The sequence below is a fragment of the Rattus norvegicus genome, chromosome 17, assembly GCF_036323735.1.
Source record: "Rattus norvegicus strain BN/NHsdMcwi chromosome 17, GRCr8, whole genome shotgun sequence".
NCBI lineage: Eukaryota > Metazoa > Chordata > Mammalia > Rodentia > Muridae > Rattus > Rattus norvegicus.
Window position 1 is genome coordinate 37,788,501 of NC_086035.1, and position 18,885 is coordinate 37,807,385.

The window sequence follows — 18,885 nt, forward strand, 5'->3', positions numbered from 1 at the left end:
CTAATCTCTCTCAAACAATCACCTAACTCTAGACTACATAAAAGTAATGTCTTATAAGCCTACTTTATCATAATTATTTTCATTGCCGAACAAAAGTAGAGTAGAATTGATATTTCATTCCTTAGGGGACTTCATATGAATATGATTTTTAATCTACTCCGAATTCAGGAAGAGAGCAGGAGTGACTCAGTGCTATTTTCAGGGGTGTTTGTGAATTGGGAAATTCTTGTATGGCTGTTATTTGAAATCTATGCTTTGAACCAGTATTTTTAGTGGTGCAGTGACAAGCAGTAAATAAGATGTCTTATATAGTATATTTATCATTTCTTTTATCTTTAGTCTGAATCTAAGTACTGAAAATAATGAATATTGAATATGATGAATTATGAATGAATATGATGAATATGAAATATATGATGACTATGAAATATGATGAATAATGAATATTGAATAATGAATATTATGGACTCAGTCCTCTACATTTTTGTAGCAGATGTACAGCACAGTCTCTGTATTAGCCAGAGTCCTCTGGGGTCACAGAACTTATGGAGCCTCTCTATATAAAGGAAATTTATTGGAATGACTTGCAATCTTCAGTTCAACTTTGCAACAATGGGTAGCTGTGAATGGGAAATCCAAGAATCTAGTGGTAATATTTTTAGTTTGGTGGTGCCTTGTTTCTTGTAAGTGTTAAATGGAGACTTGAAAAGGCATTTCCTATAAGTTAGAATTGTTAAGTATATCATGATTTTCAAGAATGTGACCCACAAAACCCAAAATGAGTACATATTTTACCATGGAAAAAACAGGCTAAAATGTATTTCTATGAGAGTTGACAATAAGTTGCTAATTTGTTTTGGATGTGGATTCTGTTAGGATGGAGAAATCCAAGGCATGCAAATGAGTTCGCACTGAAAATTTAGGAAACAAAACAGAATAGGACCACGAGACATGTGAAAGCTAAGAAGAGATCAAAAACTTATCAATAGTACCAAATGCTACCAACACAGGCCCCCTTATAGTGGCATATGAAAAATTCAACTTTATAGGCATTACCCAAGTTCATATAATGTGTATTAAATCATGGATGTTAATATCACTTTCTACTTCTCTGAAAACTAGTTAGATACACAGGAATAGTTATTAGTGAAAGGGTACTCTCTATGGAAAATTTATAGATTTATGAAACTATCACTTTGCAGATTTTATGCAAAATTAGTCTCACAGGAGCCTAACATAATTGTCTTCTGAGAGACTTCCTCTATCAGTGATAGAAACAGATGCAATGAACCATAGCCAAACATCAAGTGGGACTTAGGGAATCTCTGGAAGAAAGAGAGTAATGATTGAGGGTGCTGAAGGGATCAAAGACACCATAAGTAAAACTACAGCATCAACTAACCTGGGAATGGTGGGATCTCTCAGAGACTGAACTACCAACAAAAGACCCCATAGGGGCTGGAAATAGGCTCTTATGCTTATATAGCAGGTGTCTATCATGGTTTCTCTATTAGTCAGAGTCATAGAACTTATGGAACCTCTCTTTATGTAAAGGGAATTTATTAGATTGACTTACACTTTACGATACAACTAACCCAACAATGGGCAACTATGAATGGGAAGTACAAGAATCTAATAATTTCTCAGTCCTCTGAGACTAGGTGTTTCATCTAGTCTTCTGTATAAGCTGGAATCCTTAAGAAATAGGTTCCAACAGATGTGCTGCCAAGTAAATGTAAGCAGACAAGGAAAGCCTTCCTTCTTTCAGCATTAGGTATGGTCCAGATTTAGGTTGTGTACCACCATGCCTCTGAACCAGACTGGCCTTGAATTCAGAAATCTGCTTTCCTCAGTCTCCTGGCATTAAAGGACATACTACCTTGCCTGGGTCTAAGCTTTCCTTGGCCACTATACCCATGTCAAGATCCAGGTCAATGGCCTATGTCTTTCAGCTGCAAGATCTGAATTACAGGTGTGCCCTCCATTTCTGGATTGTACTTCCTTCGCAGTCAAGTTGACAACCAGAAAGCCATCATGTGGGTCCCCTTAAAAGTGTGTGTGTGTGTGTGTGTGTGTGTGTGTGTGTGTATAGAGATGACTGCAACCCTGTTGACTCCCTTTGTAACCCAACCTAGTTAAGCTGCCTTGTCTAGCGTCAGTGGAAGATGATAGGTCTAGTCTTAGTCCTAGTGTGACTGGATGTCAGTGCACATTGGTATCCATGGTGGGCTTTCCCTACTCAGTGGAGAAAAAGAAGGGAAAATGTAGAGGGGAGGGGCTGTGAGGTTGGACTTGGAGGAAAGGAAGGAAGAAGAGCTGTGATCAGGATTTTAAGTGAATAAATAAATAAATTAAGGGGAAAAAGAAAACTTCAATTTAAAAAGGTGATCATATAAATGTAATTTTTTTCTTTCATTGTTCACTTTTATCCATTTTCTTATGGATATAGGAATCAAACTTATTATAGTGCTGGTATAGTTTAACAATATAGCAAAGCAAGTGCACTGTTCAATACTGTAGTCATAACCTTAATTATCTCTGAACACTACAAATTTGTTTTGAATGAAATTCACTATCAATTTAGGAGAATATGCTATAGCTTAAAAAAAAGGATTTCCCACAGGGCCTCTATGGAACATGAAAGGAATATACACATGCCATAAATTTGTTATGCAAGAAAAATACAAGACTGGGGTGGTTCTGGAAGCTAGCCTTGAAATTCCAGGTAATCATCAAGGGAAAAAATTTTGTATATGTATTGATTCCCTGAAGAAGGACATGGAAGAAAATATATGATGTGATAACAGCAGAACCTAAATGGCAATAGGAGCCTCAAACTTTGTGAGATATTGAGTGAGACATGGGATTGTTCTCTGAGAGATTTTGCAGGATTGGAGTGTAAGCATTTGAAAGGGAAAGCTATGTGCTACAGTCTGAACATAGTGAGAGGCTGGCCTACCAAGCCATTTAGAACAAAATTGATTTCATCATGAGCCACAGAAATTACATATATAGTGACAAGATTTGCTGCTCTGCTATCCATTGATTCAATATGATTTTCTGCAGGGAAAGGAGGTATAATCACCAGTATGTATGTGTATATATATGTATATATATACATATATATGTATATATATGAATTTTTTACAATTTTATAAGAGATTCTCTTCAGTCTCTAAAAAGGTAGTTGACTTTATAATTAGTATTGAAACTGTGATTTTGGGCACACATTAATGGCCTCAAAGAAATATGTGTATGACAAGGTTTTGAGCTTATTGGGAAGGAAGTCAAAAGTCTTGTTTTAAAATATCATATGTATACATTATTATATCAGTCACTGTTTGGTTACATGGTAAAATATGATAATGAAAAGCAATATATGTAAAGAAGAGTATATTTCAGTTCTGGTTCCAGCTGGGTAAGAGTCTATGTCAGAGTGGAGATATATCAAGAACTAGGAGGAATTGTGTGGCATGTAGTTTTTTCTGCCCTGCTTCAATCCTTCTGGGTGGGTTGTGCTTACAGCCACCTGACCAGGTTCACTTGGATGAAAGACACACACACACACACACACACACACACACACACACACACACACACAAACATTAGCTCATTTTTAGCCTATCTTCCTGGCTCAGTGGCTGGGTTCTAAGCCTCCTTGCCTAGCATGCCTTTCCCTTTACTCCTAGCTCAACACTTTTAAATCTGCCCTCAGCTTACCTGTGCTGCTACCTTCTGTGAAGTCCATTGATCTTGCTGCCTAAGACACTTAGGAGCTTCTCTCCTGTGGACTGTTTCCCATTTCTGCCTACATTTTGAAAGAGTTCCCTGCAGCTTGGAGTTTATTTTGTCTTCCTCTTTCCTAAGTATATCAAATTTCCCCTCTCAGCCCTTTCCTTTCTCCTGGCTTGCAGGAACTTGGAAGTACCACCTCTTTTTATTTTTCCCAGCCATTGGTCACTGGCATCTGTATTGATCAATCACAAGCCAATTGGGTACAAGGACCAATCTCCAATATTTCACTTTTTTGCCCCCCAAAATATATACCCTCTTTACTCAGATATAAGTTTAGTACAACTAACATAATTATGTAAATTATATGGTGTGATATAAAATTAACATTCTGCCTATCATATTTGTCAATTAGATAAGCTATTCTACCCTAATTCCTAACTTAAAGAATTTATCATTCTGTACCTGAATTATGTTTTGATTTTATTCTGTAACACCATGAATCTTACAAACAAAATTTTAGTACCATTAAAATATTCATAAGTGTGGTACAGGATGCACAGGCACTAACAATGCAAATAACCCAATTAAAAATGAGCTAAACAGAGAATTCTGAACAGAGAAATTCTGAGAGATAAAGAAGCACTTAAAGAAATGTTGAAAATTCTTAGTCATCAGGAAAATGTAAATCAAAACAACTCCAAGGTTCCACATTATAACCAACAGAATGACTAAGGTAAAAAAAAAAAAAAAAAAAAAAAAAAAAAAAAAAACCTCAAGAAGTAGCACATCCTGGTGAGGATGTGGAGCATGGAGAGTACTTCTTCATTGCTGGTGAGAGTGAAAATTTATACAACCCCTTTGGAAATCTTGGGCATATACCCCAAAGATGTTCCTATATCACACAAACACACTTGCTCTACTATGTTCATAGCAGTTTTAATTGTAATAGTAAGAAACCAGAAACAACCCAGATGTCTCTCAACTAAAAAACAATGTGACACATATACACAATTGACTAATATTCAGCTATTAAAAGCCTTTTATTTTTTTGGTAACACATATCATGAGGAGAGGGAAGGTGGTCCTAGTATGGTGAGTATGACAAATTCAAGATTTACAAAGCTTGAAACTAAGACAAAATGTTTTAAGGATATACAAAGTACCAACTGCTATGATATTTTAAACCTAAATCTTGCTTTTCCGGTGTGTTTGGATATCCAGTATTTTCTTTGGTGGGAGGACTGGGCTCTAATGATACCAAGTAGTCTTGGCTTCTGTTGCTCAGGTTCCTGCGCTTGCCTCTAGCCATTGGGTTGTCTCTGGTTTGTCTTGCCGTTTCTGAAAGTGACTTGACCCTGCTGTAGGCCTCTGTGTCGGCACTCCTGTAGAACTGCTTTCCTGCTTTCTTTCAACCTTTTCTGAGAATAGGTGCTCTGATTTCAGGTATGTAGGCGCTCCTGGAGACTTTCTGCTCTAGGTGTGGGCAGGAATCAAAGGGTCCTGCCCCTGATTGCTCCTAGGTCCTTGAACCCAGGGGGCACAGCTGGCACTAGGCAATTCCCTCTTGGGTTTGGACTCTGGGCAGATGGTAGTTAGTTGCCTCTGACTTCTGAGGAGTGTCCACACTTCTGAGGGTCCAACTCTTTCCCCCACGGGATTTGGGTACAGGGAGCTGTTTAACCGGTTCAGTTCGGTTCTCGGCACAGACCAGAACCATGGGTACCAGCGGCTGACTGTTCCTATATTCCTGTGTCCAGAGGCACTGTGCAGTTTTCCCCATGGACCAGGGATGTGGGCAGAGGTGTGCAGAAGTGGCAGTCTGTCCTACAGTCTCAGGATGTCTGCCAACATCTATGATATTAATATCTTTCTCCTGACAGAACTATTCCCACATAGGGACAAAAATGGATTTTGTACAATTTAATAATCATAACTGATTGTAGCACCTGAAGAAATGTTCAACATACTTAGTCATCAAGAAAATGCAAATCAAAGTGACCCTGAAATTCTACCATACACAAAACAGAATGGCTAAAAACAAAAAACTGTGCCAGGAGCAGGTATGGGAAGAGACAGGAGAGAAGTTCAGAGGGCCAGGAAAATGAATAGAAATAAGTTGCAGTGTTGGGTGGGGAACTTGAAGAAGCACTAGAAAGTCCCAGATGCCGGGGATGTGACAGGCTCCCAGGACCCAATGGGTATAACAACAACCAAAAAACACCACAACGTGGAGATATAACCCGAAGAGACCACCTTTACTAGACAGACATGTCTCCCAGTGCAGGGATAGGACTACCCACCTAACTCAAAAATTTTAACCCAGAATTGTTCCTGTATGTCATGGTTTGAATATGCTTGGTCCAGGGAGCGGCACTATTTCAAGGTGTGGCCTTGCTGAATTAGGTGTATCACTGTGGGCATTGGCCTTAAGACACTCAGCCTAGCTGCCTGCAAGTCAGTAGCTTTCCAGCATCTTCAGATGAAGATGTAGAACTCTCAGCTCATCCTGTACCATGCCCACCTGGATGCTTTCATGTTCCCACCTTAATGAGACTGGACTGAACTTCTAAACCTGTAAGCCAGTCCAAATTAAATGTTGCCATTTATAAGACCTTGGTCATGGTATTTGCTCAAAGAAGTAAACCCTACTGTCTAAAGGAAATGTAGGGACAAAAAAATTAATCAGAGGCTAAAGGAAATACCATTCAAAGACTGCCTTATTATGTGATATATTCCATCTCCACACACCAAACCCCATCACTATTGCTCATGCCAAGATGTGCTTGCAGACAGGAGGCTGGTGTGGCTGATTATGAGAGGCTCTGTCAGCACCTGACTAAGACAGATGTAGATAATGACAGCCAAACATTGACCTGAGTCTGGGTATTCCAATGGAAGAGTTAGGGGAAGGGTTGAGGGAGCTTAAAGAGATTTCAACCCTATGGGAAGAACAATAGTAAAAACTAACCAGACCTCTCAGAGCTACCAGAGACTAAACTGCCAACCGAAGAATACACTTGGGCTGATCATGGTTCCAGCTACATATGTATCAGAGGACTTTAATCATCAGTAGGAGGGAAGCACTTGATTATATGGAGGCTTGAGAAAGGGGTGGGGAGGAATGGGTAGATGAGGGAGCCCCTACTTAGAGTCAAAGGGGAGGGGGATGACTTGGGAACTTCATGGAGCAGATACTTGGAATGGGTATGACATTTGAAATGTAAACAAATAAAATGATTAATAAACGAATTTATTAATTTAAAAATTGGTGTAAACTGCCAACACAATGAGAGGATGAAAGGAGAAAATAAAAATAAAATAAGGCATGCCAATAAGATGCTATAAGACAACTGGGTGAAAGTAGTGGTATTAAAGATTAGTACGAAGTCATATATGATGCTTCTGAGCTTCGAGAAGTAATGTCTATAGAATAGTTCTCTGAAAAGACAGGATGCAGCTTTCACAGGTTGCTGTGACAAAACATCTAGATTAGCAGGAATCACCCCAGGCAGGTCTTTGAGCAAAGATTAGAGATGCCTCAAGGTGGTAAGTGTCATAAAGATTAATTCCAAACCGAGATCCACTCTTACATTATAAAATTGTTAATCACCAACACTGTGTATTGTTAAATTTTATAGGTAAATGAGTACGGTTTTATTGCATTTCTGCCATGCAGTTGGGAAAGTGAAATGTAGATCATGAATATGTTTACAGAGGCATGAATGAGAAAAGGACTGAGCTAGTATAGCAATGCACAATCATCTGTACCATAGATATTATATAGACTACCTTTCCTTCAGAAAGAAAGTGGACAAAGGGCAGCTGTTCTTAAGGAAACAGGAAGTGACCAGAGGAAAATGTAAGTTGAATTTCTGTTTTTGTGGGACGTGAAATTTTTCATGAGTGCACCTTGTTCATCTTATCCTGGAGAAAATCAGGAAACATGCCTGATAAAATGTCAGTGACTGCAGCCATCCCACAGCCATGTACAGATGGTAATCTGAGGCAAAGAGTAGGGTAGGTGAGAACTTCCTTGTTTTCCCATTTACCCTTGGCCAGTAAAAGCAATGTGAGCTGCTACCAACCAGCTAGAAGAGTGGCATGGTGGATATACAGTTAGGTGAGGAGTGCTAAAATGTCATAGTGTACTATAGCTATATCAGTTACTTTTGTCATTGGTACTAGAAAATATGTAGCAAAAGTAAGTTGCAGAAGCAACAGTTAGTTTGTCTTAGACTGAATTAGGACACAGTTTCAAATGGCAGGGTAGATTAAGCAGCTCATTTCATTTCTTCAAACAGTCAGAAAGTGGAGAAAGATAAAGGCTAGTGCTTGTCTTGCTGTTGCCCTTTGGTTCACACTTGGATCCTAACTCAATAAATGATGCCACATATATTTGGAGTGCATTCTCTCACCTCAGTTTTCTCAGTCTATCTTGTTCAAGTGGGTTTTCTCCTAGGATTGCACTATCTGGTTATAGGCCCTGTTAGATCAACTATCAATATTAATGTTAATAGATATAACTCTGTCAACTGGCCATTCATTCATAGAAGAACATTTTAGAATTCATGTCCCACTTCTTACCCTCAGAAGGTTCAAGACAATCTTACAAGGAAAATATATTCAGTACTACTCTAAGAGTTGCCGTGGTTTCTAACAGTTCTAGTGCTGTTCAAATGTAAAATTTCTTGGGAATTCACAGAGCACTGAAGTTCTATGAAAGATAAAACAAGATACAGGCTGCCAGTGTACACAGGTAATAAGTCACATTCACAGTCTAATGGGAAGGTTTGGAGTCTCTCTCAGGGAATGATAGAACCAAACCAAGACTGAAATCCTGTGCCATCTGGACCATTTGACAAAATCAACTGAGTTCAGAAAGGTTAGGTAGCTAGCCTATATTAACATTTCTGTTACCTTTAGCATACATAATCTCTGTCACAGCTGACTCTACTCCATGCTTGATACTTTCGTGTGCAGTTATTTTATGAACCTCATATCTCTGATACCCTGATACTGTCTGACTATTAGGCTTTCCTTTCGCAATGGCCTTTCAGATACTCCTGAAAGTGACTGCGACACTTGCATTAATTGACATTCTAGATTTTTGAAGCAAATTTCAATGATCCCTTTTAGTCTTTTATTTTGATACATCAAACCCCGTGCTACCTGTACCATGCTGCTACATTTTGTAATGAGCTTCTGATATAGACTACAGGCACTATCATGGAAGATACTAGATGAACTTAGTTTAATAATGCTTATTAACTGTAAGTTGTGCATTGCTGAGAAATAAGTAAGTTAGCTCCTCCCATAATTTTGTTATAACTAAAATCATTCATTATAGGAAAAAAGTGAAACAAAGAGTGAGATCTTTACATGCTATTTGACAGCCTCCTAATTTTTTACAATTGATCTTACCCAAAAGGCCTAGAAGCAATAGCCTCCTAATTTTTTATAGATTCTCTTAGAGCAGTGATATTTAACTTTCCTAATACTGTGACCATTTAATACAGTTCCTCACATTCCGGTGACACTTAACCATAAAATTGTATTTGCTACTGCATCATAACTTTGCTACTTTTATGAGTTATAAGGTAAATGTTTGATATACAGAAGATTACATGTGATATGTGACATCTATGAGAGGATTTCTCAACTCTGAAATGGATTGTGACCCACAGATGATGGATGACTGCCTTAGATGCTTATTTCTAATATTAATGTATATACTGAAGCTTCTAGAATTTTGCTGGCTATATTTATGGAATTCATTCATAATAGTGAAATCTATTGGCACATGTATTTGAAAAATAATCTAAAAAATATTAATCATACCAATTTTAATATGTGAGAAGGAATACTTCTTGGAAGAATGGGTTACACCAAAGTCCAGTAGGTTTGTGATAAATCAAGAGACCAAACTGGTTAATTTCCATTGAGTTATTCAATGGGATGTGACTCTTTGGAATCTGTAGTATAAAGGACTGTCCCTGATTTTGTTCATGCCAGAACTGAATGATAAGAACTTTCTGTCAATACTATGTTTTAATGCTATATGTTATGAAGAAATTGGACTGAGAATGAGTGGGACTTTCCATGGTCCTAGCCAGCTTTCATGACACATGGGACCTACCAAAGCCAATGACAATGCATCACCCAGTCCAGTAAGATCCAACAATTGGATCAGTAGTAGGACAACTGTCTTGAAGTCAGCAAATCACTTTCTCATTTGACTTAAGGCAAATACATAGGCGAATGCCAGCAGCAAACAACTGAACTGAGAACGGGACCCCCATTGAAGGAATCAGAGAAAGGACTGAAAGAGCTTGAAGGGGCTTGAGACCCCATATGAACAACAATGCCAACCAACCAGAGCTTCCAGGGATTAAGCCACTACCCAAAGACTAGACATGGACTGATCCTGAGCGCCAACTGCATAGGTAGCAATGAATAGACTCGTAAGAACACCAGTGGAAGGGGAAGCCCTTGGTCTTGCCAAAATTGAACCCCCAGTGAACATGATTGTTGGGGGGAGGGCGGTAATGGGGGCAGGATGGGGAGGGGAACACCCATATTGAAGGGGAAGGGGAGGGGTTACTGGGATGTTGGCCTCAAAACCGGGAAAAGGAATAACAATTGAAATGTAAATAAGAAATACTCAAGTTAATAAAGATGGAGGAAAAAAGGCCATCTAAACACATTGAATCCATATTTGGTTATATTATTCAGGTTAAAAATCTTTATCTCTGGATTCAATAGTATGCAAATAGAATAGATTATGCAGTTATTCGGCTCAATAAATATGATGATTTTCTAATTGCCTTAATGTGTTTACCTGTTACTTCTTCTACGTGTCTATAAGTAAAACTCTTTACAGTATTCCATGAATGCTGTTAAAGACTTATAAAGATAGAACTGATTAGAATAAACAACTACTGCTATGCTCTTATAACTCAGGAAGGTGACAGGAATATATGAGAACCTAAAGAAAATACAGAAAGTCTGGGCCATTGCTATTTCCCTTTGAATATAAAATTCCCATCAGTATTTCTGAATGAATGGTGACCGAGACTGTGTAAAATATATCTTGGACACAAGTAACAGCATGGGAACAAGATAACCACTGAAGATATTTTTATGTTTGTGGTCACAGATACAAGGCTGCACTCCTTGACCCTAATAGGGAGGTCATAAGATCATCAAGTGTAGTTAAAGTGTTACTTCCTTCTGCCCTCAAGCAGGATCTGCCCTACTATATAGGAGGTAGAAAATTAAGAGAAGGAAGGACTTCAGGGATGCAGATTTTCTGATTCAGCAGACAAACTAGGGTGTGACTTCTCAGGGATGCTACTGTCTTTGCCTCAAATATTTTCCTGTAAGTAACTCTTCATTTAAGTTCCTCTACAGATGTTTAAATATTATGTTACAGGGAAGTTTACTTTTTGCTGTTATTGTTGCCTTAACTGGGATAATTAGAAATTTGTTCTTACCTAAGCAGGAAAAAGCAAAGCCACATAGATTTTGATATACTTTTTACACATTACTCTAAAAAAACCTAAACTCTGGGAATAGTGGTTTCCAAATGTCAGTCATAGTCATCTTAGCATAGAGGCATGTCGTTATGTCCGGAGATATTTTATATTGTCTTAACTGATGTGGCATAAAAAACAGTGGTGGGGGTAGGGGAACTTTAGCTGGGTCAGAGATTTGTCTTAATACTACATGACCAAGTTATATCCAAAACATATGATTTATCTAAAAAAAGTGAAAATTGGAGATACGGAGACATTGAGATGAAAGGGGATCTGTGTATCCTTGGTCAAATTAGGAACAGCGTAGAGAAGGAAGGACGGAGCATTTTCCCATTCTGAGGGATTGTCTATGAATTCCTGTACATGGATGAATGTAACCAAACTGTCACTCTGGAGAGAAATGTATACAAGCATTGCAAAAATGGGTAATATAGAACTTTAACAAGAACGTTCAAGTGAAATAAAGGTGTGAAACTTCTCACTACTGCTAACTTGCTTCTGTTTTCTTAGTAATATTTCAAGAAAAATGAATTAGTAACAACAATAAATTTGATTTTATGAAGAAGAAAACCAAAATGATGAATCTCCTTACTTTCCTCTAGGACTATGAAAACCCTTCAGATGATTAGTGAGTGGAGTGTACATATACATACTTTAATATTTAGGCATATCACACATATAGTAAATTTAAGAATGTAAGAGTCTTTTCAAAGATATATTAGTAATATGAATTATTTGAGAATATTTTTATTTTCAAATATAATTGGTGATTATTTACATTTTACAGTTTTTTGGCATATTTAGATATTTTAAGTAATTGGATGTAGGTGTTTGCCATGCATTCCTCCTACAATTTTCCAAGTTTGTGTTGGACACTACCACTAATACTAACAAAAGTTCCACTGAAATATATATTCTTGAAAGTCACATTTTCATACTGTTTTATGGCAGACTTGTGTCCATAAAGGTAAGTAGCTTTTTAATTTGATGAATACATTTTATGTCATCCTGTATAAACTATTGATATGTTACAGTTCTGTTGTGTTTTACTTCATGTATCGTACACATAAAAAGAAACTTGATGCAGCTAGCATTTATCACTGCAAAATCCTTTAAAGGCATATGCTATATAGAACAGAGGAAGTAGCTAAATTCAAATTACTGGAGCCAGTGACAGGTCACCATGGACAATGTTTGGGTCTTTACATTGATTTACAACTCTTGGTTACACAGATCATCAGATAGATAAAAGGTAAAGTTCTCAGTGTGGGTGTCTTGCCTTCCAAAAGTACTAATAATTGTGCTATGAATAATCACACAAGCTGCATGTATAGTTTATGTGTTCTCTTTATGTTTTCATTATAACTATGTTGCCAAGTCAATTTGCAGGCTTATTGAAGGCATCAAAATGAGAAAAAAGTAGGAAACATTTTGTAAAGAAATTCATGTTCAAAATAAAAAAAAGACACAGTATTTTGAGGCTGACTTTATAATTCCAGGCTGTGGCATCATGTTTATGATAATGTTCTCTTCATCCTCAATATTCATAAACTGACAAATAATATACTTTCACAAATAATGAAAATAAATCAAACATGTACATAATGCTTTTGTCAGATTAAAGACAAATATGCTACCATTAGACAGAGTTATAAGCTACAAATTTTTGACTTAGTCCTGAAAACCAAGAGAAATCTACAAGATGTTAAGTTATCTGAAGAATCTGATTTGATCATGTGACTCAACTTATATTAAGCTGCAAATGTTAGTAATAAAGGGAAACATGTCTGGAGATAACAATACAATTTCATGATCTTAATCATATTTAAAAATATAATTCTGTGCAAACACATTTACTTATCTAAACATGCACAGTGGATGATGCTCATTTCTCAACACGTCTCAAACTAGCAAATTCTGTAAAAGAGGTCATTGTGACAAAAATCAGAGTGACTGTTGATAACCTCAGAGAAGGAGATCTGAGTGGCTTCTCTTCTGTTTCAGCAAGGGCATCATCGCTCCTGTTCCTGGTGCCCTACTTGCTCTTTTGGGAGAATGTAGCATCTATATCCACCTGTGCAGAGAGGGATGCCACCATTCAGCATTCCTTAGAGAAACTTCTTACATTGACAACCTTTATGTCTCATGTCATGAGTATTGAAACTGCAAAACTCTTCACTGAATTTGTAAGTACCCCTCTGATTCATGACTTCTTTCTAAAATGGCCCTTCATGGTACTCATTGGAATGTAGTATAGCCCAATTAGAGAAATATCATAGCCCAAATATAAAAAAATACAGCATCATTAGGAGGAGAAATCAGCAGTCATTGAACTCTTTAACAGAAGAAAAGGACATTCTCAAGAAATGTCAATTATTTCCTAAAATCATATAAGTTTTGAACTTTATTTTATTTAAGCTATGAAATTATGGCAAAGAACATGGTGTTATTATTTCTATTATATATCAGTGGGCATAGGAGAGTGGGATTTGAATCTGCGTAACACAACATACACTCCTTTGACACTGTTGTTTCTCCCATTCCCATTTCTTAATAGGCTGCTTTGAATATTTGAAACCACCCTAAATATCCTTTCAAACTATCAAAAGTTTCACCAATAGCAGGTTAAGATAATGATTTAAAAATTAAATCCATTGTCATAAATTAATAAACACATTGATAAATGAAATTTCTAGTTTTAAAATAGCTTTTTGTATATTCCAATAATATAATTCTAACATTTGTATGACTTGAAAAAATTACTGTAATAGGACTCCAAATTCATTGTGACCAAGGCTGGAGAGATGGCTCAATAGTTATGAACACTGACTGCTCTTCCCGATGTCCTGATTTCAAATTTCAGCAACTGCATGATGGCTCACTACCATCTGTAATGAGATCTGATATGTGTTTTAAGACTGTTGCTGTGCACTTATATATAATAAATAAATGAATCTTTTGAAAAAGGTTTTAAAATGTAGGAAAAAAGTTGTTTCCTTAATGTATTACTTTCAATTTCATCAATAACAAGATTAATATGGGATTTTAACATATGAATACTGCATCTATGAGAGTAACACCATTTTGTCTCTCCACTAGCTCTTCCATTTTCTTTCCATGCCAAATTCATGGTCTTCATGGTCATTGTTTGCTTTTATTGCTGATATGTGTGTGTGTGTGTGTGTGTGTGTGTATGTGTGTGTGTGTGTGTGTGTGCGTGTGTGTGTGCACTCATTTTATCTGTGTTTACCTGTGCATTTGTCCATGGCTGGCTATATAGGGTTATATAATCTATGTGAGCTATCCTTGAAAGCAATTGATTAGGTTTTTCAGCAGCCATGTAATCCCTGTAGCTCTTCATCTAAGGATAAGACTATATGGAAGTTCTCCTATCTACATTGTAAGGTTAATAGCAATTATCATTGTAATGTTTTATTCACTCAATTATACTGTTTAGAATTCATGGGTTCATGATGTTTACATGTCATTTCTAGGGGAAGGAATCTATCACCGTATTTCCTGAGACTGCAGCATTTTACAAGATTCCTAAAGCTTTCCCCTTTTATAGTCCTAGGTTTACAAGTTGCATAAGATACACAGTTGGGGTTGGGAAGCTCTGAGCCATCCATTCTCTGCATTTTGGCCATTTTTACATCTCTATAATGATTTCCATATGTTTCTAAAAGAGCTTCCTCTGGTGAGTGTTGAGAGTTACCCTTATCTGTGAGTATAAGGATAATTATTTATGGAATAGTTACAGAATATGTTGGATTAAGCACTGACAGTAATGGGTTCCATGATCTCTCCATCTATGGATAGTAGACAAGGTTTGCATTACCCTGTGTTGGTTCCCTTCTGTTGAATTAAATTATCAAGTGCATCAAAATTCTGGTCATGGCACATCATATAATTTCCAGTCTCTAACTTATTTAGTATTTCATCATTTCCAGAATAATCAGTATGCCCAGGGTAAGAGATACAATGACAGGATCCCTGGAACGTGTCACACTGCTTTTTTTGATACTCCAGTAAACAAGGAGCAATCTCTAGGAAGTGATGTAAGTGTTTACTCATTATACTTTACCAGAATGTGTGAAGCAATAAAACATTTCTACATATAATGAAGGTGGTCAAAGTCACCACCATGGGCAATAAGGAATATTGCATGGTTAATACAAGTGGAATCTACCAAGTCATGTTTTACATGACCCATAATGTACATGAAAAGCTTTTTTTTTCTAGTGTTAATCCCTGATATTTTATAGGAACGTTTCAATTGGTATTAACATTCATAATTGAATATTCATTTATGTAAGGTAAGCAATGCACATATAAATGTATTTATCATGGTTACTGATGTACCCCAGGTTGGCAACATAGTAAATACTAACCTATTCATTCATGACTTTCAGGTAGTTTATGGTCCTACCCCTGTTCCTTTTACTAATTGTTTATTCCTGATTGTCCCTTTATACTTTGCAAATGAAAGTCACCTGAGAAAACAATCCAATGAACATTGTACTGTTTTCCTAAGATACAATCATACTATCCGTATGATGAAAAATGTACATATAATGTCAGCTTAAATGTGTAATTGCTATCATCTATCATATATGATTCCTTGCCATAACTCATTTTAGGATTGAATTGGAAATTATCATATAACCCTATACATTCACATAGTACTATTCATTTTATATACATTGTTTAATGCCACATGCACACTGTGGGTCTTTGTAACTGAAATAATAGTGATATAAATAAAGTAAAATAATGGAAGCATGATCAATGAGAGTTTTAACAAGAAATATCATTTATTGAAAGAGATTACTTCACTATAAGCTCCATAGAATAATATACTATCAGTTCTGAGTTAAATTTTCAGCAAAATTTCATAACATGATGTCAGTGGTTATCATCTTTATTGATACCACTTGTACCATCTATAAAAATAATACGAGTAGCTACAGAGATTTTATTGTCTTGAGCAAAAACTCCTTGTATATAATCCTATTGCATACATTTATTCTAATATGTTTGTAAATTATCATTACTTAGCCGAAAACACTACTGAAATTGGTACGCAGTTTATTGAATTCCTGGACCAATGCTCTAAATCATCTTGTGAATGAAATATCTGCAATGCAAGGAGACCCTTCTTTTCTTTTCTCCAAAGCCAGAGAGATTCAGGCAAAATTTGATGAACTCACGACGGGTGTTAAAACAATTCTCAGCATGGTAAGCAGTCTTCTGACAGTTCTTAGCCCTTTTCAAGCTTACATGGGGTGCAATGACATATATATTTAAATGTTTGATTTAAAAAACAATGATTTAAAAATGCTGATCATACAGACCATGACAGAAAACCACAACTAGTCACAATGTGCCATTGTGAAGGGCAGTACAAGTGGATACACCTACAAACTATTCCCACATCTAAGCCTCAATGAGCACTGCAGAAGAGAGAGAGGAACAATTTTAGAATCAAAGAAAGAGGGAGTCATTTCTAAGAACATGCCTCTTAGGAATGTCAGAGGGGTCACACATAGAGTTTCACCAACATGACTTCCTAAAATATGAGATGAACAAAGCCAGATCCATTAGACTTGCCAAATTGGAAAGTACATGGTAGTGGGGAGGTTCATGAGGAACTACACAAAGTTCTATATAAAGGACTAAAGGCAACATAAGAATGTTGAGAGTAGGAGAAATTGGCTTTCCCATGGAAACACCATCAATTGGTTTCAAAATCCAAATGGCCAGCCCTGAAAACCAACATACAAGTAACGTTATACATACTGATGAGGTTATACTTAGGAATACATGTGTAGATACATATTAATAATTGTGAATAATGTTAACTATAAAAGAAGTCATGCATTTAAAATAGGAAGTGGGTATATTGGGGACAGGATGAAAGAGGGAAAGGGAAGGGATAACTGATATAATTATATTATGACAAAATAAATGAAAAACTGAAAAAGCAGATACATAGTTACCTCAGCAGATCTTAGCTCATTCAGCCAATGACTATTTCTCTTAATTCGCCCATAGCAATCCTTGTTTGCTCTAGGATTTTTTTTGTATACTCACTATTTTTGAACTGATTTGGTTGAAAATAAGAAGAAATTTTGATTTACTTTCAATTTTTATGAAGTACAAAGTTCAAGACATAGTCTATGCTGATGACAGACAAAATTTGTTCAATAATAAAAATAAAAGCATTACCTTCCTTTTCCCATTGTCACGTCCATATTTAAAAAGTAGTCACTTGCTGCCTAGCTTTATATCAACTCCTGCAAGAACTATTCTGTTAGAGATTTCACATGTGCAAGAAAATGTAATCATTAGGTGTATTCTGAAGTATATTTATAAAAATCAATGTTTATTTTATAAGGCTGATATTATAAATATTTTTTAAAACTATGTTTAATATTTATAAAAATAAGCATTTAAACTATAATTATACTTGTCTGACTATTGTTTTGCTGATCATGTTCAGATTGGAGAGAGAGATAATGACACCCACCTTGCTTGGTCCGGGCTGTCATCCTTGCAGTCAAGCAATGAAGATGTTCGCTGCTTTTCTTTTTATACCCTGATTCGCTGCCTGCTCCGAGACTCTCGAAAAGTAAATACTTATCTTGAGGTTATCAAGTACCAAATATTCAATCAAAACAACTGCTAATAGTAAAGCAATATAATCTGTCTTTGAGATATCCCTTTATAAAACATTACTGCAAAGCTCCCTTTCGATTTCTGTTAACTTCTTTAAAAATAAAAGCTTCTTGGAATTGCTAAAGTCTTAGTCAATTGCTTCAAATTCCTGTTCATTCAAAATATATCCATATCATTGACATTTTCCAGTCAAAACATTTTATAAAATGTCAGAAGATAAACACCTAACATACGCGTGCGCGTGCGCACACACACACACACACACACACACACACACACACACACACACATAATTGCTAGAAACAAAAGTAATTAGTTATACAGTATATAAATTCAGTCAAAAAGTCACTATTTTGAAAACCAGCCAATCTTTGTCAGAATGTTTGCAGGGCACTAACTGAAAAATACAGGTAGTATGCAATTACACTATACATAGCTATTTCAAAAATTTTCAATGATCTGAAGTGTGTTAGAACTCATATGCGACACAATTCTGGTATTCCCTTCAAGGGTTTTCAACCATGCTCCTCAGAATTTTTGCTTCCTTAGCATCATCTTAGACAAATTCTAGAAGTACCCTTGATTCTGAGTAAAACAAGTCTTTTCCAGGCTTATAACTTCAGTTCTTACGGACATTGTTTAGGACTTTGCTCTCATGTTCCAGTGGTTGAAATAAGCTACCAGGGAAGACAGAGATGAACGAAACCAAAAGTTTTTCTTCTCCATTCTTTTGAATTTATATTCCTTTGCATTTTTTCAGACTTAGTATTTAGAATACAGAAAAATTACACCAATTACACCATTATTGACTTATGGCATAACAGCAAAGACATTTGGCAAGTCTCAAATGCATCTGGAAAGGCAAAAAACCCAGAATAGCAAAAACAATTCATAAAAATAAAAACAGCTGGGGAATCACCATCCCTGACCTCAAAGT

General features: G+C 36.4%; 1 protein-coding gene across 1 annotated transcript; it reads left to right on the top strand.

The window, feature by feature from the left end:
* The first annotated feature begins 11,044 nt into the window (after positions 1-11,044).
* Prl2b1 (prolactin family 2, subfamily B, member 1) lies at positions 11,045-18,072 on the top strand. The gene is made up of 5 exons (NM_138861.2): positions 11,045-11,113; positions 13,275-13,456; positions 15,221-15,328; positions 16,329-16,508; positions 17,773-18,072. The coding sequence occupies exons 1-5, from the start codon at positions 11,083-11,085 to the stop codon at positions 17,956-17,958; spliced, it is 687 nt and encodes a 228-aa protein (NP_620216.2). The 5' UTR covers positions 11,045-11,082; the 3' UTR covers positions 17,959-18,072.
* Positions 18,073-18,885: the final 813 nt, after the last annotated feature.

Bases quoted from the DNA above. Each gene is read 5' to 3' on its own strand.
- Prl2b1 (NM_138861.2), top strand. From the start codon at position 11,083: ATGCTACTGTCTTTGCCTCAAATATTTTCCT. The intron at 13,457-15,220 runs GTAAGTACCCCT...CATCATTTCCAG, and splicing joins CAAAACTCTTCACTGAATTT to AATAATCAGTATGCCCAGGG. The intron at 16,509-17,772 runs GTAAGCAGTCTT...GATCATGTTCAG, and splicing joins TTAAAACAATTCTCAGCATG to ATTGGAGAGAGAGATAATGA.